The 15,229-nt window shown below is 47.3% G+C and overlaps 1 protein-coding gene across 4 annotated transcripts in view; it reads right to left on the bottom strand.

The window, feature by feature from the left end:
- SAMHD1 (SAM and HD domain containing deoxynucleoside triphosphate triphosphohydrolase 1) overlaps positions 1-15,229 on the bottom strand; it is a 47,013-nt gene that overhangs the window by 22,704 nt on the left and 9,080 nt on the right. For 2 of the 4 annotated variants that reach the window (XM_051846117.2, XM_070051870.1), the window contains exons 3-6: positions 14,689-14,761; positions 8,231-8,391; positions 3,996-4,111; positions 605-675 (exon numbers count right to left, since the gene is read on the bottom strand). In XM_051846117.2, coding sequence (XP_051702077.1) covers positions 605-675; positions 3,996-4,111; positions 8,231-8,391; positions 14,689-14,761 — 421 coding nt within the window. The remainder of the gene's footprint in view (positions 1-604; positions 676-3,995; positions 4,112-8,230; positions 8,392-14,688; positions 14,762-15,229) is intronic. The other 2 variants (XM_070051871.1, XM_070051873.1) reach the window with 1 other exon arrangement.

Here is a 15,229-nt window from a genome sequence, read left to right as displayed (position 1 = left end):
AAAAGGGAGATAACGGGGATGGCCATGTGGCACAGCAGTAAAGACACTGCCTAGGATACCCGCATCCCGTGTCAGCAGAGTTCTGGCTTTGTTCTCAATTCCAGCTTCCTGCTAACGCCAATCCTGGGAGGCAGCAGATGAGGGCTTAAGTGCTCGGGTCCCTGTCCCTCATGCTGGAGACACGGACTGAGATCACCCTACTGGCTACGGTCTGTCCAGGCCCCGCTGTTGTGGGCATTTGAGGAGTAAACCAGTAGAAGGAAGATCTATTTCTCTGTGTCTCTCTACCTTCCAAATAAACTGAAAATAAAAATTCAAAATAAAGGGGTTGCTAACAATTCCTTCCTTATATGCTACTATGGGGATCAAATGAAAACATTCACACATTCCCACGCATACATACATATACATAATACATGTATAGCTGTACACACACAGTACATATATAAGTGTGTGTATGTATATCCATACATATATATGACGGTATCTGGAAAACCGTGATAGGGATGTACATTATAATACAGCAGTGGATTCAAACAGAATTGAACTAAATGACTTGCTTAATCCTTTCTTTTGACTGAGTAATGAGTGTATGAATACATACCGTCCACTTCACCTCTGGACGAGCGAGGGGAATAAATCTTCCATCAAACATATGAGAAAATGGCCCATGACCTTCAAAACAAGAGCAGCCTTAGAATAAGACAAACGTTTTTTTCTAATGGGTAGAAACTGAATAGCTAAGAAATCCTCTTACTTTAAGCTGAATATCAACAGAAATGAGTAGTCCACAAACACACCACAAAAAGGGGCCACTCCTTCCCTTCTGTTTTCTCAAGCAATAGAACAGGGAGTGAACCACAGGGGGCATGTAGGGCCCAGAGGCTTGCACAGCTCTGGTGGGAGGAGAGATGTGTGTAACTAAGAGGAACGCTGTGGTTTTTTTTTTACCCCCACAATCAACTCAAATTTTACTTTTTTAATTTGTATCCAAAATCAAGAGCCACTTGTGTTTTTAAAAGCCACAGTGTGGAGCTGCCAAACTGAAAGCTATATATTTTAATCTCACTTTTATACTGTAACAATTTCAAAAACAATTATTTTTAAAAAAGATTTATTTATTTGAAAGTCAGAGTTACACAGAGAGAGAAGGAAGGAGAGGCAGAGAGAGAGAGAGAGACAGAGAGAGAGAGAGAGAGAGAGAGGTTTTCCATCTGCTGGTTCACTCCCCAGTTGGCCACAATGGCTGGAGCTGTGCCAATACAAAGCCAGGAGCTTCTTCCAGGTCTCCCACGCGGGTGCAGGGGCCCAAGGACTTGGGCCATCTTCTACTGCTTTCCCAGGCCACAGCAGAGAGCTGGATCAGAAGTGGAGCAGCTAGGATTCAAAATGGTGCCCATATGGGATGCTGGCACTGCAGGCGGCAGCTTTACCCGCTATCCCACAGCACTGGCCCTAATTATCATTATTAACATTTATTTACTTGAAAGGCAGAGTGACAGACAGAGAGGGAAAGACAGAGAGAGACTGATCCTCTATTCTGCTGGTTCACTCCTCAAATGGCCACAACAGCTGGGTCTAGACGAGGCCAAAGCCACGGGCCAGGAAATCTACCCAGGTCTCTGTCACGGTGGCTGGGGGTCAAGTACTTGGAACATCCTCTGCTGCTTTCCTAGGTGCATTAGCAGGGCTGGAGCAGAGTAGCTAGGACTCAGATGGGCACTCCACCAGGAGATGGTGCTGTCACAAGCAGCAGCTTAGCCCACTGTGCCACGATGCCAGCCCAACACTGTTATCTTTGAAGTATCAAATCCGCAGAAAATTTACAAACATAGTTCAAAGATATTTCTCCCTGAAGCATCTCAGAGTAACTTCCAGATCGGTATGCAGTTTGTGCATGCGAGGTATTCTCTTCCACAACCACAACACAAGCACCATAACAAGGAAATGAACAACGAGACGTGGTAACCGCATCTCGAATCCATTCCAGTTTTCCCAGATTCTTCAAAAGTGTCCTGAAAGAAATGCTAATGCCAGACACTTTTACAATCCTCAGACTGAATATTTGTGGATTAGAGTAGCAGTTTTAAGACAATCCACTAGGGGCCGGCACTGTGGCATGGTGGTTAAAGCCACCACCTGCAGTGCCAGAATCCCCTATGGGCGCCAGTTCGAGACCGTGTGGCTGTACTTCTGATCCGGCTCTCTGCTGTGGCCTGGAAAAGCAGTGGAAGATGGCCCAAGTCCTGGGGCCCCTGCACCCGTGTGGGAGACCCGGAAGAGACTACTAGCTCCTGGCTTTGGACTGTTGCAGCTCTGGCCGTTGCAGCCATCTGAGGAGTGAACCAGTGGATGGAAAACCTCTCTCTCTCTGCCTCTGCCTTTCAAAACAAATAAATAAATCTGTAAAAAAAAAAAAAAAAAAAAAAAAGAGAGAGAGAGAGAGAATCCACTGAGGTTCAGGAAGAAACAATTAGAACTTTATTTCAGGGGCTGGCACTGCGGTGCAGTGGTTAAGCCATCACTTGCTATGCCAGAACAAGCAGATGGAAGATTTCTCTCTCTATCTGCCTCTCTCTAAGTAACTCTGCCTTTGAAATAAACAAACAAAACCTTTATAAAAAAATTTTAGAAAGAAGAAAAACAGGGCCAGCATTGTGGCGCCGCAGGCTTAGCTGTGGCTGCAATGCCAGCATCGCATGTGGACCTGGGGTCATGGCCCAGCTGCTCTCCTGCCAATTCAGCTCCCTACTAAGGCACCTGGGAAAGCAAAAGAAGATGGCCCAAGTCCTTGGGCCCCTGCCACCCATTTGGGAAACCCAGATGAAGCTCCTGGCTCCTGGTTTTGGCCTGGCCCAGCTCTAGCCATTGAGGCCATCTGGGGAGTGAACCAGCGAGTGGAAGATTTCAGTCTCTTCCACTATCTGTAACCTGTAGAGCTGCCTTTCAAAATAAATACATAAATAAATCTTAAAAAAAAAAAAAAAAAAGAGGGGCTGACGCTGTGGTGCAGTGGGTAGAGCTGCCGCCTGTGGTGCCGGCAACCCATATAGGTGCCGGTTCAATTCCCAGCTGCTCCACTTTGATCCAGCTCTCTGCTATGGCCGGGGAAAGCAGTGGAAGATGGCTCAAGGCCTTGGGCCCCTGCACCCACATGGGAGACCCAGAAGAAGCTCCTGGACCCTGGCTTCAGATTGGCAAAGCTCCAGCCATTGTAGCTATCTGGGGAGTGAACCAGCGGATGGAAGACTTTTCTCTCTCTGTGCCTCTGCTTCTCTGTAACTCTGCCTTTCAAACAAATAAATAAATATATTTTTAATTTAACAAAATAAAGAATGAATGAATTCATTCACTTGATCGTCTAAGGAGTGGTACTGTTCCTACTGCAACCTTCAGGGGACACAGAGAGTGCCAGACTCTTCTACGCGTGTGGCTACTGAAACCTGGATGCTTCCCGGCCCTGGCTGAGGGCACACCCAAACGCTAGTGCCCTTGAAGGAGTAGGCCTAAACAAGGAAAGGGGTTAAAAGCAAAAACGCTTGATTAAAGAGACCAGAGACAGTCCCTTTTCTCGTCCTTTGTCAAAGGAAAAGGATTTCTTAGCCTTCAGGGGCCACGACCTCACATGGCTGAGAGAAGAGAAGGCGCTCTCTGCGACTGCAGCAAACAGCTCTGAGGAAGCAGCTGAGGGAACACGGCACTGTCGTTCAAGAGAAGGATAAAGGAAAACCCCGTCCTGTCATCCTAGACACAGGCAAAGAAAACCTCACTAACAGAAAGCACCTCTCGACGCTCGCTCGACATGGGGAACTCGGAGAACGACCACAGGAGGACAAAGCAGTGATGTTTCGTGTTTACACATCATCACAGAAGCAGAGCACGTGCCCATCGGTGGCAGCCTCCATATTCCTCTCGGTTAGTCTGAGTCTTGAGTTTCAGAGAGTTAACATACGTTACGATGTAGCATAGCAACTTTGGCTCTTTGTACAGCTTACCAAGATCATGGCAAAGCCCGGCAATCTGAACACAGAGCACATCTCGCTCACTGATCTGCAGCTCTGGCTGTTTTTCACTTAGTGCACGAACTAGACATCCTGCTAGATATCCTACCCTGCAGAGAAAAACCACAAAAACAAAAAGTCACTTCCCTGCAAAAGTCGCACAATACTTCTCCCCCGCGAGAACTTCAGCGTGCTTTCTCAAACGTCCGATGCCTCTCTGAGGCAACTCACAGAACTCACAGAACGGTCTTTGGCAGAACTAGACAGGAGGGGTCAGCTTTGTGGCTCAGCAGGTACAACCACCCCCTGGGACGCTGGCACCATATATGAATGCTAGTTCCACTTCTGGCTGCTCCACCTCCCTCCCAGCTCCCTGCTAATGAGCCCGGGGAAAGCAGAGGAAGATGGCCCCAGTGCTGGGGTCCCTGCCATCCACGTGTCAATCAGTAGCCTGTGCCCGTGGGCGGGGAGCTGTCCAACAGCGGTTCAGCGGAGGCTGCCGGACCTCAGCTGCTCTCCCCAGCTATCTACATTCCAGCCGCAGCAGCAGGTGTCAGAATCGCCTTCCTTTTTGAGGCTGGATAATACTGCAGTGTATTGTAGACGATATTTTGTTCGTCCACTCATTAAGTGATGGACACTGAGGGTTGCTTCCACCTCTTAACTATTGTGAACAGTGCTGCAACGAACATGGGCATACAAATCTCTCTTCAAGACCCTACTTTGGGTTCTTCTTTATTGCTGAATCATACAGTGAATTCTGTCTTTTACTCAGGCCAGATCTCCCACATGGATGACAGGGACAACTACTTAAGCCATCACCTCCTGCCTCCCACATTGCACATCAGCACGAAGCTGGAATTGGCGGTGGAAGCTCAGGAACATTCCCAGACACAATGCCGGTGTCCCAGGCAGCATCGTTGCCAATGCGCCAAATGCCCACTCGATGGTGGGCTTGATCTGCATTTCCCTAATGATTAGTGATGTTGAACCAGAGCTCCTGCTTTGAGATTCTGGTTGTGAGTGTACCTGCCTATTTATTTTTCATTTCTTAACGATTTATTCATTTATTTACTTATTTATTTACTTGAAAGGCAAAGTTACACAGAGAGAGGGAGACACAGTAAGTCAGTAAGATCCTTGATCCACTGTTTCACTCCCCAAATGGCTGTAAAGACCAGACCCACACCTGGCTGAAGACAGGAGCCTGAGCTTCCTCCGTGTCTCCCACGTGGGCACCAAGCACTTGACCCATCTTCCACTGCTTTCCCAGGCACATTAGCAGAGAGCTGGAAGTGGAGCAGCGGGGACTGGAACCAGTGCTCTGGTATGGAAGCTGGTGTCACGGTGAGGGCTTAACAATGCTGGTCTCCTGAGTTAGTCCCTGAGTTTGCATGTTGCTTTGCTCTAAATAAATCCACGTCCCTGCACACGGTTATGCCTCCACCTTTGGATTCTTTCACACATGGAGGGAAGGACCCAAGGAAGCCCGCAGCACTACGATGCAGACGGCCCCGGAGGACCTTACACAAAGCAGAACCAATGATCGCACAAAGGCAAGTATGGTATGGTTTTACCAAGAAGTCTCCAGAACATTGGTGTCATAGATCCACAGAGCAGAATGGGAGCTCCTGGGGACTGGAGAGAGATGGAAGTGGGAGCTGTTTGATGGGTATACGGAATCTCAGTTTGGAAGATGAAAAGAGCTCTAGTGATTGGCTGGACAACAATGGGGATGGACTGAACACCACTGCATCAAACACTTAAAAACAGTCAGGATAGCAAATTTTACAATTTAAAAAAGCAGGGGTCTCTGGCTTTATGCTTACAAAACAGAATGAAGACAAAAATGCTTAACAACTGTTACGCACTCAAAGCACTCCCCTGACAGCAGTTTCTAATATCTATCTTTCTCCTGAACTCTGAGCTCTGTGAGGGTACAGACGACTGGTATTCTGACTGTGAGTTGGTCTCACAAGTGTCTGTACAGCTCAGCGTGGCTGCAGCCATCTTGGCGGTAACCACCACCTTGCCCTTTAGGTGACCTGAGGGTCATCCAAAGCTCTCTGTGATAAGCAAAGTCATTAAGATAATCTGTAAGGGGTGGCACTGTGGCATAGCGGGTAAAGCCACCGCCTACAGTGTGGGCATCCCATAGTTGAGTCCCTGCTGCTCCACTTCCAATCCAGCTCTCTGCTGTGGCCTGGGAAAGCAGTGAAAGATGGCCCAAGTCCTTGGGCTCCTGCACCCACGTGGGAGACCCAGAAGAAGCTCCTGGCTCCTGGCTTTGGATCGGTGCAGCTCCGGCTGTTGCAGCCAATTGGGGCGTGAACCAGTGGATGGAAGACCTCTCTTTGCCTCTCCTCTCTCTGTGTAACTCTAACTTTCAAATAAATAAATAAATCTTAAAAAAAAAAAAAAAAAAAAAGATAATCTGCAAAGGGGCCGGAGTTGTGGCACAGTGGGGTAAGCTGCTGCCTGCAATTTCGGCATCCCACTCTAGCACAGGCTAGAGTCCCGGCTGCCTGCTTACAATCCAGCTTCCTGCTAATGTGCCTGGGAAGGCAGTGGAAGATGGCCTACGTGTCTGGGCCCCGCCACCCCTGTGGGAGACCCAGGTGGAGCTCCAGACTCCTGGCTTCGGCCTGGCCCAGCCCTGGCTGTTTCGGCCACTGAAGAGTAAAAGATGGACTTAAGATCTCTCTTTGTCTGTCATTCTGCCTTTCAAATAAAATAAAATAAAATAACAACTTTTAAGATAATCTGTCAAGCATCTCCTGCCGGACACTGATGCCTGGAATGTCTCTTATCTGGGCCCTGGGATATTAATATTTCCTGAGAATGCCCAGGTGTTTTCCAGTTGACCACAGGCCACCTTTGTCAATAAAACCCTTTTTCCCTGTCTTCTGGATCCTCAAGGCTTGCGGGCAGCCCAAGACCATGCTTCCTTCTGCAAGTCCCCAGCAAGTGACACTGTGCAATTCTAGATTCCTCTACCCCACACTTCAGTTTCATGGCAAATTCTGCACTCAATGGCCAGTTCTCATAATAGGTTTGCCCAAAACAGTGCTCAATACAATTGACTGACGAATGAGGACACATCTGAGTATAGAGACGGGTGATACTTCATGGAGCAAGTGTTTAGCCTAACCGCTAAAATGCTAATGCAGACCCTGGGAGGCAGCAGTGATGGCCCAAGTAACTGGGCTCCTGACGCTACCCCTGTGGGAGACCTGGATCTCATTTCTGGCCCCTGTCCAGCCCCAGCTGTTGCGGACAACTGAGGAGTGCACAAGTAGACAGGACCTCTCTTGATCTCTCTGCCTGTCTGAAGAAAAAAAAAAAAAAACACAAAACACTAAAACTGCTTCAAAACAAACAAAATCCGAAGTAATATACTCTGAGTACTTTTGGAAAACTGTGCAGCTTGCCCTGGGCATGTCCTCTATTTTTTTTTAAAGATGTATTTATTTATTTATAAGTCAGAATTACGGAGAGAGACATCTTCCATCTGCTAGTTCACTCCCAAATGGCAGCAACAGCCAGGGCTGGGCCAGGCCAAAGCCAGGAGCCAGGAACTTCCTCCAGGCCTCCCACGTGGGTTCAGGGACCCAAGCACTTGGCCCGTCAGTCGCTGCTTTCCCAGACACATTAGCTGGATAGGAAGTGGAGCAGCTGGGGCTCGAACTGGCATCCATTTGGGATGCTGGCGCTGCAAACAGAGGCTTAACCTGCTGCATCACAGAGCATTTTATAATTTAAATTTAAAATTTAAAAGCAAACCAAAGTCTCAGCTTAGGTGAGTGTCTTTTCTGACCTGCACTTTTCCTAAAGGTAAAGAAAACTTCTCTGGTTTCAAAGAGTGATTCTGCATAAGAATAAGTAGAGCATTGCAGGGAATTATGTTAGTATTATGTCATGTTAGTAACCAAGCCTATTAAGTTTTTAAATAATAACTAAACAGAGATATTTTATATGACTGACCTATTGACCAGTTGACCTAGATAGCTTTTCATTACCTTTTTAGGAAGGACGTGAGGGGGCTGGAAGTACACATTGGATAAATAACATACAGCAGAAAGTATACTTCTTCCATTTTCTCACCAATAAAATAAGGATATTACTATCACTGTATGAAACTATTTATTCTCGACAGCATGAGACAATTATTTCATGAGATAGACGAGATACTCAGTAACTCAAGTTTCCCAGTCCCGTCCCCTTCTTACCCTAGACTATGCTCAAACCGGTTATGTGAGGCTCCTGGGAAAACATAGTAACCTCCGCCCAGCTGTTTAATGTACCGCAGCCGCTGGAACTGGGGCGTGTCGATGATGCGGATGAGGAGGGGGTGCAGCTCGATGTGGCCATGGATGGGATCATTAATTATCTAGAAAATTACGCTCGAATTAATAGGATTAACAATACGCAACTCCATATAAAACTTCTGAGTAGCCATTCCTAACTACTGAGCAAAGTCTGACCTATTTACCTGTTCAAGAGAGAGAAATCTCAAGGAATTACTCAGGAATACCAGGGAATTACTCAGGTATGAATATCATCAACTCATCTAGGTATCACCACCAGACAGACCAAATATATTGGATCTGAATACATATTACTTCTTCCTAATGGATTCCAATAACAAGGAGCTAAGGGGTTCAATGTCTTTGTTAGACAGGATTTCACTGGCCTCCTCTGCCTCTTATACGCAATTGAAGATGCTCATTTGGATTCAGACACCTGTTCACACCATGGAAGCCGTCATGATGGGCACTAGATCTCAACTGTTTCTGGAACCTGTCTATAGAGCACCCATCCCTGACACTGGATGAAAGGGAGCTAGAGAAGGCGGGAAAGAAATCTCTACTATACAGAGAAGTGACACACAGGAAGACAAAATTCTAGAGCGTGTAATGTCACTCAGAAAAACTTAGTAGAAATACATTCTACAATTATTCATTAATCTAAACTTACACAGGGGTTTTAAATATTGGTAAAAATGTATCTTTAAGTCAAGAGAGTGGGACGGGCACCACATGGGACTTGAACGTCCCATATAATGTGCCAGCTGGTGTTCCAGCTCCTACACTTCTGATCCAGCTTCCTGCTAATGTTCCTGGGAAAACAGAAGATGACGGTTCATGTGCTTGGACTGTTGCCACCCACATGGGAGACCTGGATGGAGTTCCTGGCTGCTGGCTCTGGCCTCTCCAGGGTGAACCAGTGGATAGAAGAGTTCTCTCTACTTGTCTCTTTCTCTCTGCCTTTCAAATAGATGAAAAATAAATAAAGATGCAACTTTTTTTTTAATAATGAAATGTTTAGGACAAGGGAACAGCTGTTTTTACAAAAGATTATTATTTTTTAATTTATTTGAAAGGCAGAGTTAGAGAGAGAGAGATCTTCCATCTGCTGGTTTACTCCCCAAATGGCAGCAATGGCTGGGGCTGAGCCAGGCTGAAGCCAGGAGCCAGGAACTTCATCTGGGTCTCCCACATGGATGCAGGGGCCCAAGGACCTAGACCATCTTCTGCTGCTTTTCCAGGTGCCTTAGCATAAGCTAACTGTGGAGCAACCTGGACAGAACCCAGAGCCTATATGGGATGCTGGCTTTGGAGACAGTGGCTTTATCCAATACACAACACCAGCCCCATTACTGTCAATAATAACTGCTTTTTAAAGAGAAGGCTGGAGGGGCCGGCGCTGTGGCGTGGCAGCTAAGTCGCTGCCTGCAGGGCCGGCATCCCACATGGGCACCAGTTTGTGTCCCAGCTGCTACTCTTCTGATCCAGCTCTCTGCTGTGGCCTGAGAAAGCAGCAGCAGATGGCCCAACTCCTTGGGCCCCTGCACCCATGTGGGAGACCCACAAGAAGCTCCCGGCTCCTGTCTTAGGATTGGCCCAACTCCAGCCATTGCGGCCATCTGGGGAGTGAACCAGAGGATGGAAGACCTCTCTCTCTGCCTCTCTGTAACTCTGCCTTTCAAATAACTAAATAAATCTTTTAAAGGAGAGAGAGAGAGAGAGAAAGAGAGAGAGAGAAGGCTACGATAAAAGATAAGTCATGCTTTTCATATTGCTTCAAACTGCTTCATGAAGTTCTTTAAAAGCTTACGGAATTACAGAGGATGAAGACACCACCTCATTTACTGTTGAAATCTCAGAGCCCATCTCGTATTACCTGGCACACAAGTAGGAACTCACATATGTTCCGAATGACTGCTATTGCAAAATAATATAAGTTAGCATGCAGAAGCAATGTATTTAAAGTAGATCATGTCCATGTACTAGAATATACAAAATGTGAATTACAGAAACTCAGCACTGTGAAGAAGCTTAAAGAGGTCTTCGGATTCGACCTTTAAACATGTTGATGATAAATTCATTTCCTTTAAAAACAGCTCAATTCAACCTGAATGCTGACAGTTTGAGTCAATTAATGACTAGAATTTACAACTGTGTGAAACAATATGTATGCATGTTAGCAAAGAGTAGATAAACGGTTGATGTTTGAAGAATATTAATTTTTCATCTGGCTCTATAAAACTTTATGATTATTATAAACAATATCAAATTTAGTCACCTCTAAAAATAAGCCAGGAATGATGCCAAAGTATGTCAGGGGTAGAAAGACCCATAAATGCCATAATTAAATATTGTTATAGCTTTATCAGACAAGGAAGAGTTTTATGATCTTTAAATATTTGAAAATCTTATATTAAGGCCGGCGCCACGGCTCACTAGGCTAATCTTCCACCTTGTGGCGCCTGCACACCCGGTTCTAGTCCCGGTTGGGGCGCTGGATTCTGTCCCGGTTGCCCCTCTTCCAGGCCAGCTCTCTGCTGTGGCCAGGGAGTGCAGTGGAGGATGGCCCAAGTGTTTGGACCCTGCACCCCATGGGAGACCAGGATAAGTACCTGGCTCTTGCCATTGGATTAGCGCAGCGCGCCGGCCGCAGCGCACCGGCCGCAGCACACCAGCCACAGCGGCCATTGGAGGGTGAACCAACAGCAAAAGGAAGACCTTTCTCTCTGTCTCTCTCTCTCTCTCACTGTCCACTCTGCCTGTCAAAAACAAAAACAAAAACAAACAAAACAAACAAAAAAAAACAACAAAAAAAAACAAAACAAACCAAAACATTATCACAGAAAAATTCTCCAGTTTATTTAAATTCACTGTCAATTTTTCAGGTTGTAATAACTGTTCTTAAAATATTTATTTCAGGCCGGCGCCATGGCTCAACAGGCTAATCCTCCGCCTAGCGGCGCCGGCACACCGGGTTCTAGTTCCGGTCGGGGCGCCGGATTCTGTCCCGGTTGCCCCTCTTCCAGGCCAGCCCTCTGCTATGGCCCAGGAGTGCAATGGAGGATGGCCCAAGTGCTTGGGCCCTGCACCCCATGGGAGACCAGGATAAGCACCTGGCTCCTGCCTTTGGATTAGCGCGGTGCACCGGCCGTGGTGGCCATTGGAGGGTGAACCAACGGCAAAAGGAAGACCTTTCTCTCTGTCTCTCTCTCTCTCTCACTGTCCACTCTGCCTGTCAAAAAAAAAAAAAATTATTTCATCTAAAATAGTAAAACAAAGTTAGCTAACTATACACACACATAAAAAAGAACTCAGTGAAAATTACATTATTTTCAGCCTGGTTAATATATTTGGACTCTCTTTTCAGATCAAATGCATTGTGAACACTTTCTCAGGTTGTTATAATCTTAGTAAGTGTCTTTTTAATGGCTAAATTTCAATGATGAGTCAATTTTTAAAATTTTTTTTAAGATTTATTTATAGCCGGCGCTGCGGCTCACTAGGCTAATCTTCCACCTTGTGGCGCCGGCACACCGGGTTCTAGTCCCAGTCGGGACACCGGATTCTGTCCCGGTTGCTCCTCTTCCAGACCAGCTCTCTGCTGTGGCCAGGGAGTGCAGTAGAGGATGGCCCAAGTGCTTGGGCCCTGCACCCACATGGGAGACCAGGATAAGTACCTGGCTCCTGCCATCGGATCAGCGCGGTGTGCCGGCTGCAGCGCACAGGCCGCGGCAGCCATTGGAGGGTGAACCAACGGCAAAGGAAGACCTTTCTCTCTGTCTCTCTCTCTCACTGTTCACTCTGCCTGTCAAAAAAAAAAAGAAAAAAAAAAAGATTTATTTATGGGGCTGGTTCTGTGGCGTAGCGGGTTAATTCGCCACCTATGAAGGCAGCATCCCATATGGGTGCCAGTTCAAGACCCGGCTGTTCTACTTCCAATCCAGCTCCCTACGAATGTGACATGGAAAACAGCAGAAGATGGTACAAATGCTCGGGCCCTTCCATGCATGTGGGAGACCTGGAAGAAGCTCTGGGCTCCTGATTTCAGCCTGGACCACCCTTAGCTGTTGTAACCATTTGGGGAGTGAACCAGCAGAGAGAAGATCTCTGTAACTCCTTCAGATAATTAAATAAATCTAATAAAAATAATTTCCTTTTTTAAAAAGATTTACTTATTTGCTGGGTGGCAGGGGCCCAAATACTTAGGCCTCCCAGGTGCATGAGCAGGGGGCTGTATCAGAAGTGGAGCAGCCGGGACTTCAATCAGAGCTTGCATGGGATGCCAGTGAGGCAGGCAGCGGCTTAACATGCTATACTACAACGCCAGCCCCAAATAGCACCTTTAAACCATCCCCTAAATTGTGGTCACTGAGGTGCTGGAAATCCTAGTTATTATATATTCTCGATTCTTACGGTGTATATACGATATTAACGTGTCTTGAACACTAGTAGAAATCTACACTGGGGCAATACCTTGCACAGCAGGTTAAGCCGACACTTGGGACGCCCATATCCCATATCAGAGTGCCTGGTACGAGTTCTGGCTACACCTTTCTTTCCTTCATTTTTGTTTTAAGATTTATTTATTATTTATTTAAAAGGCAGAATTACAGAGACAGAGGGTGAGCGAGAGAGAGACTGTGAGATCTTCCATTTGTTCATTCACTCCCCAAATGGCTACAATGGCCAGAGGTGGGCCAGATGGAAGCCAGGAGCCTGGAACCTCATCAGGAGCTCCCACCTGGGTGGCAGGGATCCAAGTTCTTGGGCCATCTTCCACTGCTTTCCCAGGCCCGACAGCAGGAGCTGGATCAGATGAAGCAGCCTGGACTCATACTGGAGTTCATATCGAACACTGGCATTGTATATAACAGCTTAACCCACTGGCCCACCCCCTTCCTTTTTTTTTTTTTTTTGACAGGCAGATTTAGACAGAGAGAGAAAGGTCTTCTTTTCCATTGGTTCACCCCACAAATGGCCACTACGGCCGGCGTGTTGCATCTGGTGCGCCGCGCCGATCTGAAGCCAGGAGCCAGATGCTTCCTCCTGGTCTCCTATGCGGGTGCAGGGCCCAAGCACTTGGGCCATCCTCCACTGCCTTCCCAGGCCACAGCAGAGGGCTGGACTGGAAGAGGAGCAACCGGGACAGAATCCGGTGCCCCAACCAGGACTAGAACCCAGGGTGCCAGCACCACAGGCGGAGGATTAGCCTAGTGAGCCACGGTGCCGGCCCCACCCCCTTCCTTTTTAAAAGATTTAATTTATTTATTTGAAAGTCAATGTTGGGGGTGGGGGGGAGACAGAGAGAGGGAGACAGAGAGAGAGAGAGAGATCTTCCATTTGCTGGTTCACTCCCCAGATGGCCACACCACAACAGCCAGGGTTGGGCCAGGTTGAAACCAGGAGTCAGGAGTTTCATCTGGGTCTCCCACATGAATGGCAGCAGCCCAACCAACTGGGGCCAGGCATCTTCCACTGCTTTCCCAGGTGTATCAGCAGGGGCTGGATCAGAAGTGGAACAGCCAGGACTCAAACCAGCACTCATAGGGGATGGCAGCATTGTTGCTGCAAGCAGCAGCTTAACCCACTGCGCCACAATGCCGGCCCACATGCCTCATTTACACATCACTCTCAGATGCATTATGGCATCCTCCTGTTACTGCCTTAGCAGGATAAACAAATTCTACCCTCCCTAAGTGTCTGCTGTACATGTAAAGCACTGGGACGAGATGAGTGAGGTACCACTCCTACCCCTGGGAAGGGTAACAGAAGCTATGCCCAGAGTAGGAGAGCAAGAGAACAGGAAGAAGGAAACAAACAAAGGAGTGGTTGGTTCTACCCAGAGGGAAGGGGGGATGGAGCCACCAGGTGGGGATGCAGAGGTGGTGACTGGGACACGAGCCAGCGCTGACATGGGATGCCAGCATCACAGGTGGCAGCTGTGGTTAATTAAACATTACCCACCCCATCTTTTTTTATAGAGATGTATTTATTTACTTGAAAGGGAGAGAGAAAGAGAAAGAGAAAGAATCTTCCACCTGTTGCTTCACTCCCCAGAAGGCTGCTATAGCCAGCCAGGGCTGGGCCAGGCCAAAGCCAGAAGCCTAGAACTCCATTCTGGTCTTCCACATGGCTGGAAGGGACCCAAGTACTTGACCATCTTCGGCTGCTTTCTCAGGTGCATCAGCAAGAATTTGGATAGTAAGTGGAGTAGCTGGGACTCGAGCCGGCACTGCAATATGGGATGCTGGAAAGCAGTGGCTTTAACCTGCTGCACCACAATGCTGGCCACCCCCTTCCATTCTCTTGTAAGTGAATTTTATGTAATTGAGTTTACAAATTTATATTCAAAAAACCTGATGAACTCAGTTTCTTCTTACCTTCATTGTATCAACGTAAGTTTGACTCAACTGTTGGATGCAATTAAGCAGCTTCTTCCTATCTCCCAAGGAACTAAAATTACAAGAAGACAAGACAACGTATCACTGTGTGCTTAATAAGAACCCCTGGAGTATACAGTGGCACACAATCGACTCTGGATTATCTATACTAATACGCAGGTTAGACTGGAGGGACAATCAATAATTCAAACGTACTCCTCCCAGAAACTCTGCTGCTGCTTTGCTCCTAAGATCTGAGCTTGCCTGCTGCGCCAGTGCAGGTCTCCCCCAAGGTTCTGCCCATGATCCTCTTCCCTCGTAACGCAGACTTCGGTGCGTCCTACACCTCTGCTGCCAACTCCGTGCAGGCCTCAAACCCAAGTCAACATCTGTTCTCACAGTCCTGGCTTGACAGGAGCACCAGCTAGGACTCAAGCATGAATCAAACATACGAGGGTTTAGCCTTATTTATGTTCACCTTCCAATGCCAGTAATCCCTCACAACACTCAGGTAAGAAAGCATTTCGCAGGAATTAAACAT

Source organism: Oryctolagus cuniculus, chromosome 11 (genome assembly GCF_964237555.1).
Source record: "Oryctolagus cuniculus chromosome 11, mOryCun1.1, whole genome shotgun sequence".
Taxonomy (NCBI): Eukaryota; Metazoa; Chordata; class Mammalia; order Lagomorpha; family Leporidae; genus Oryctolagus; species Oryctolagus cuniculus.
Note: the sequence above shows the minus strand (reverse complement) of the source record. Positions and strands in the feature narration are given on the sequence as shown.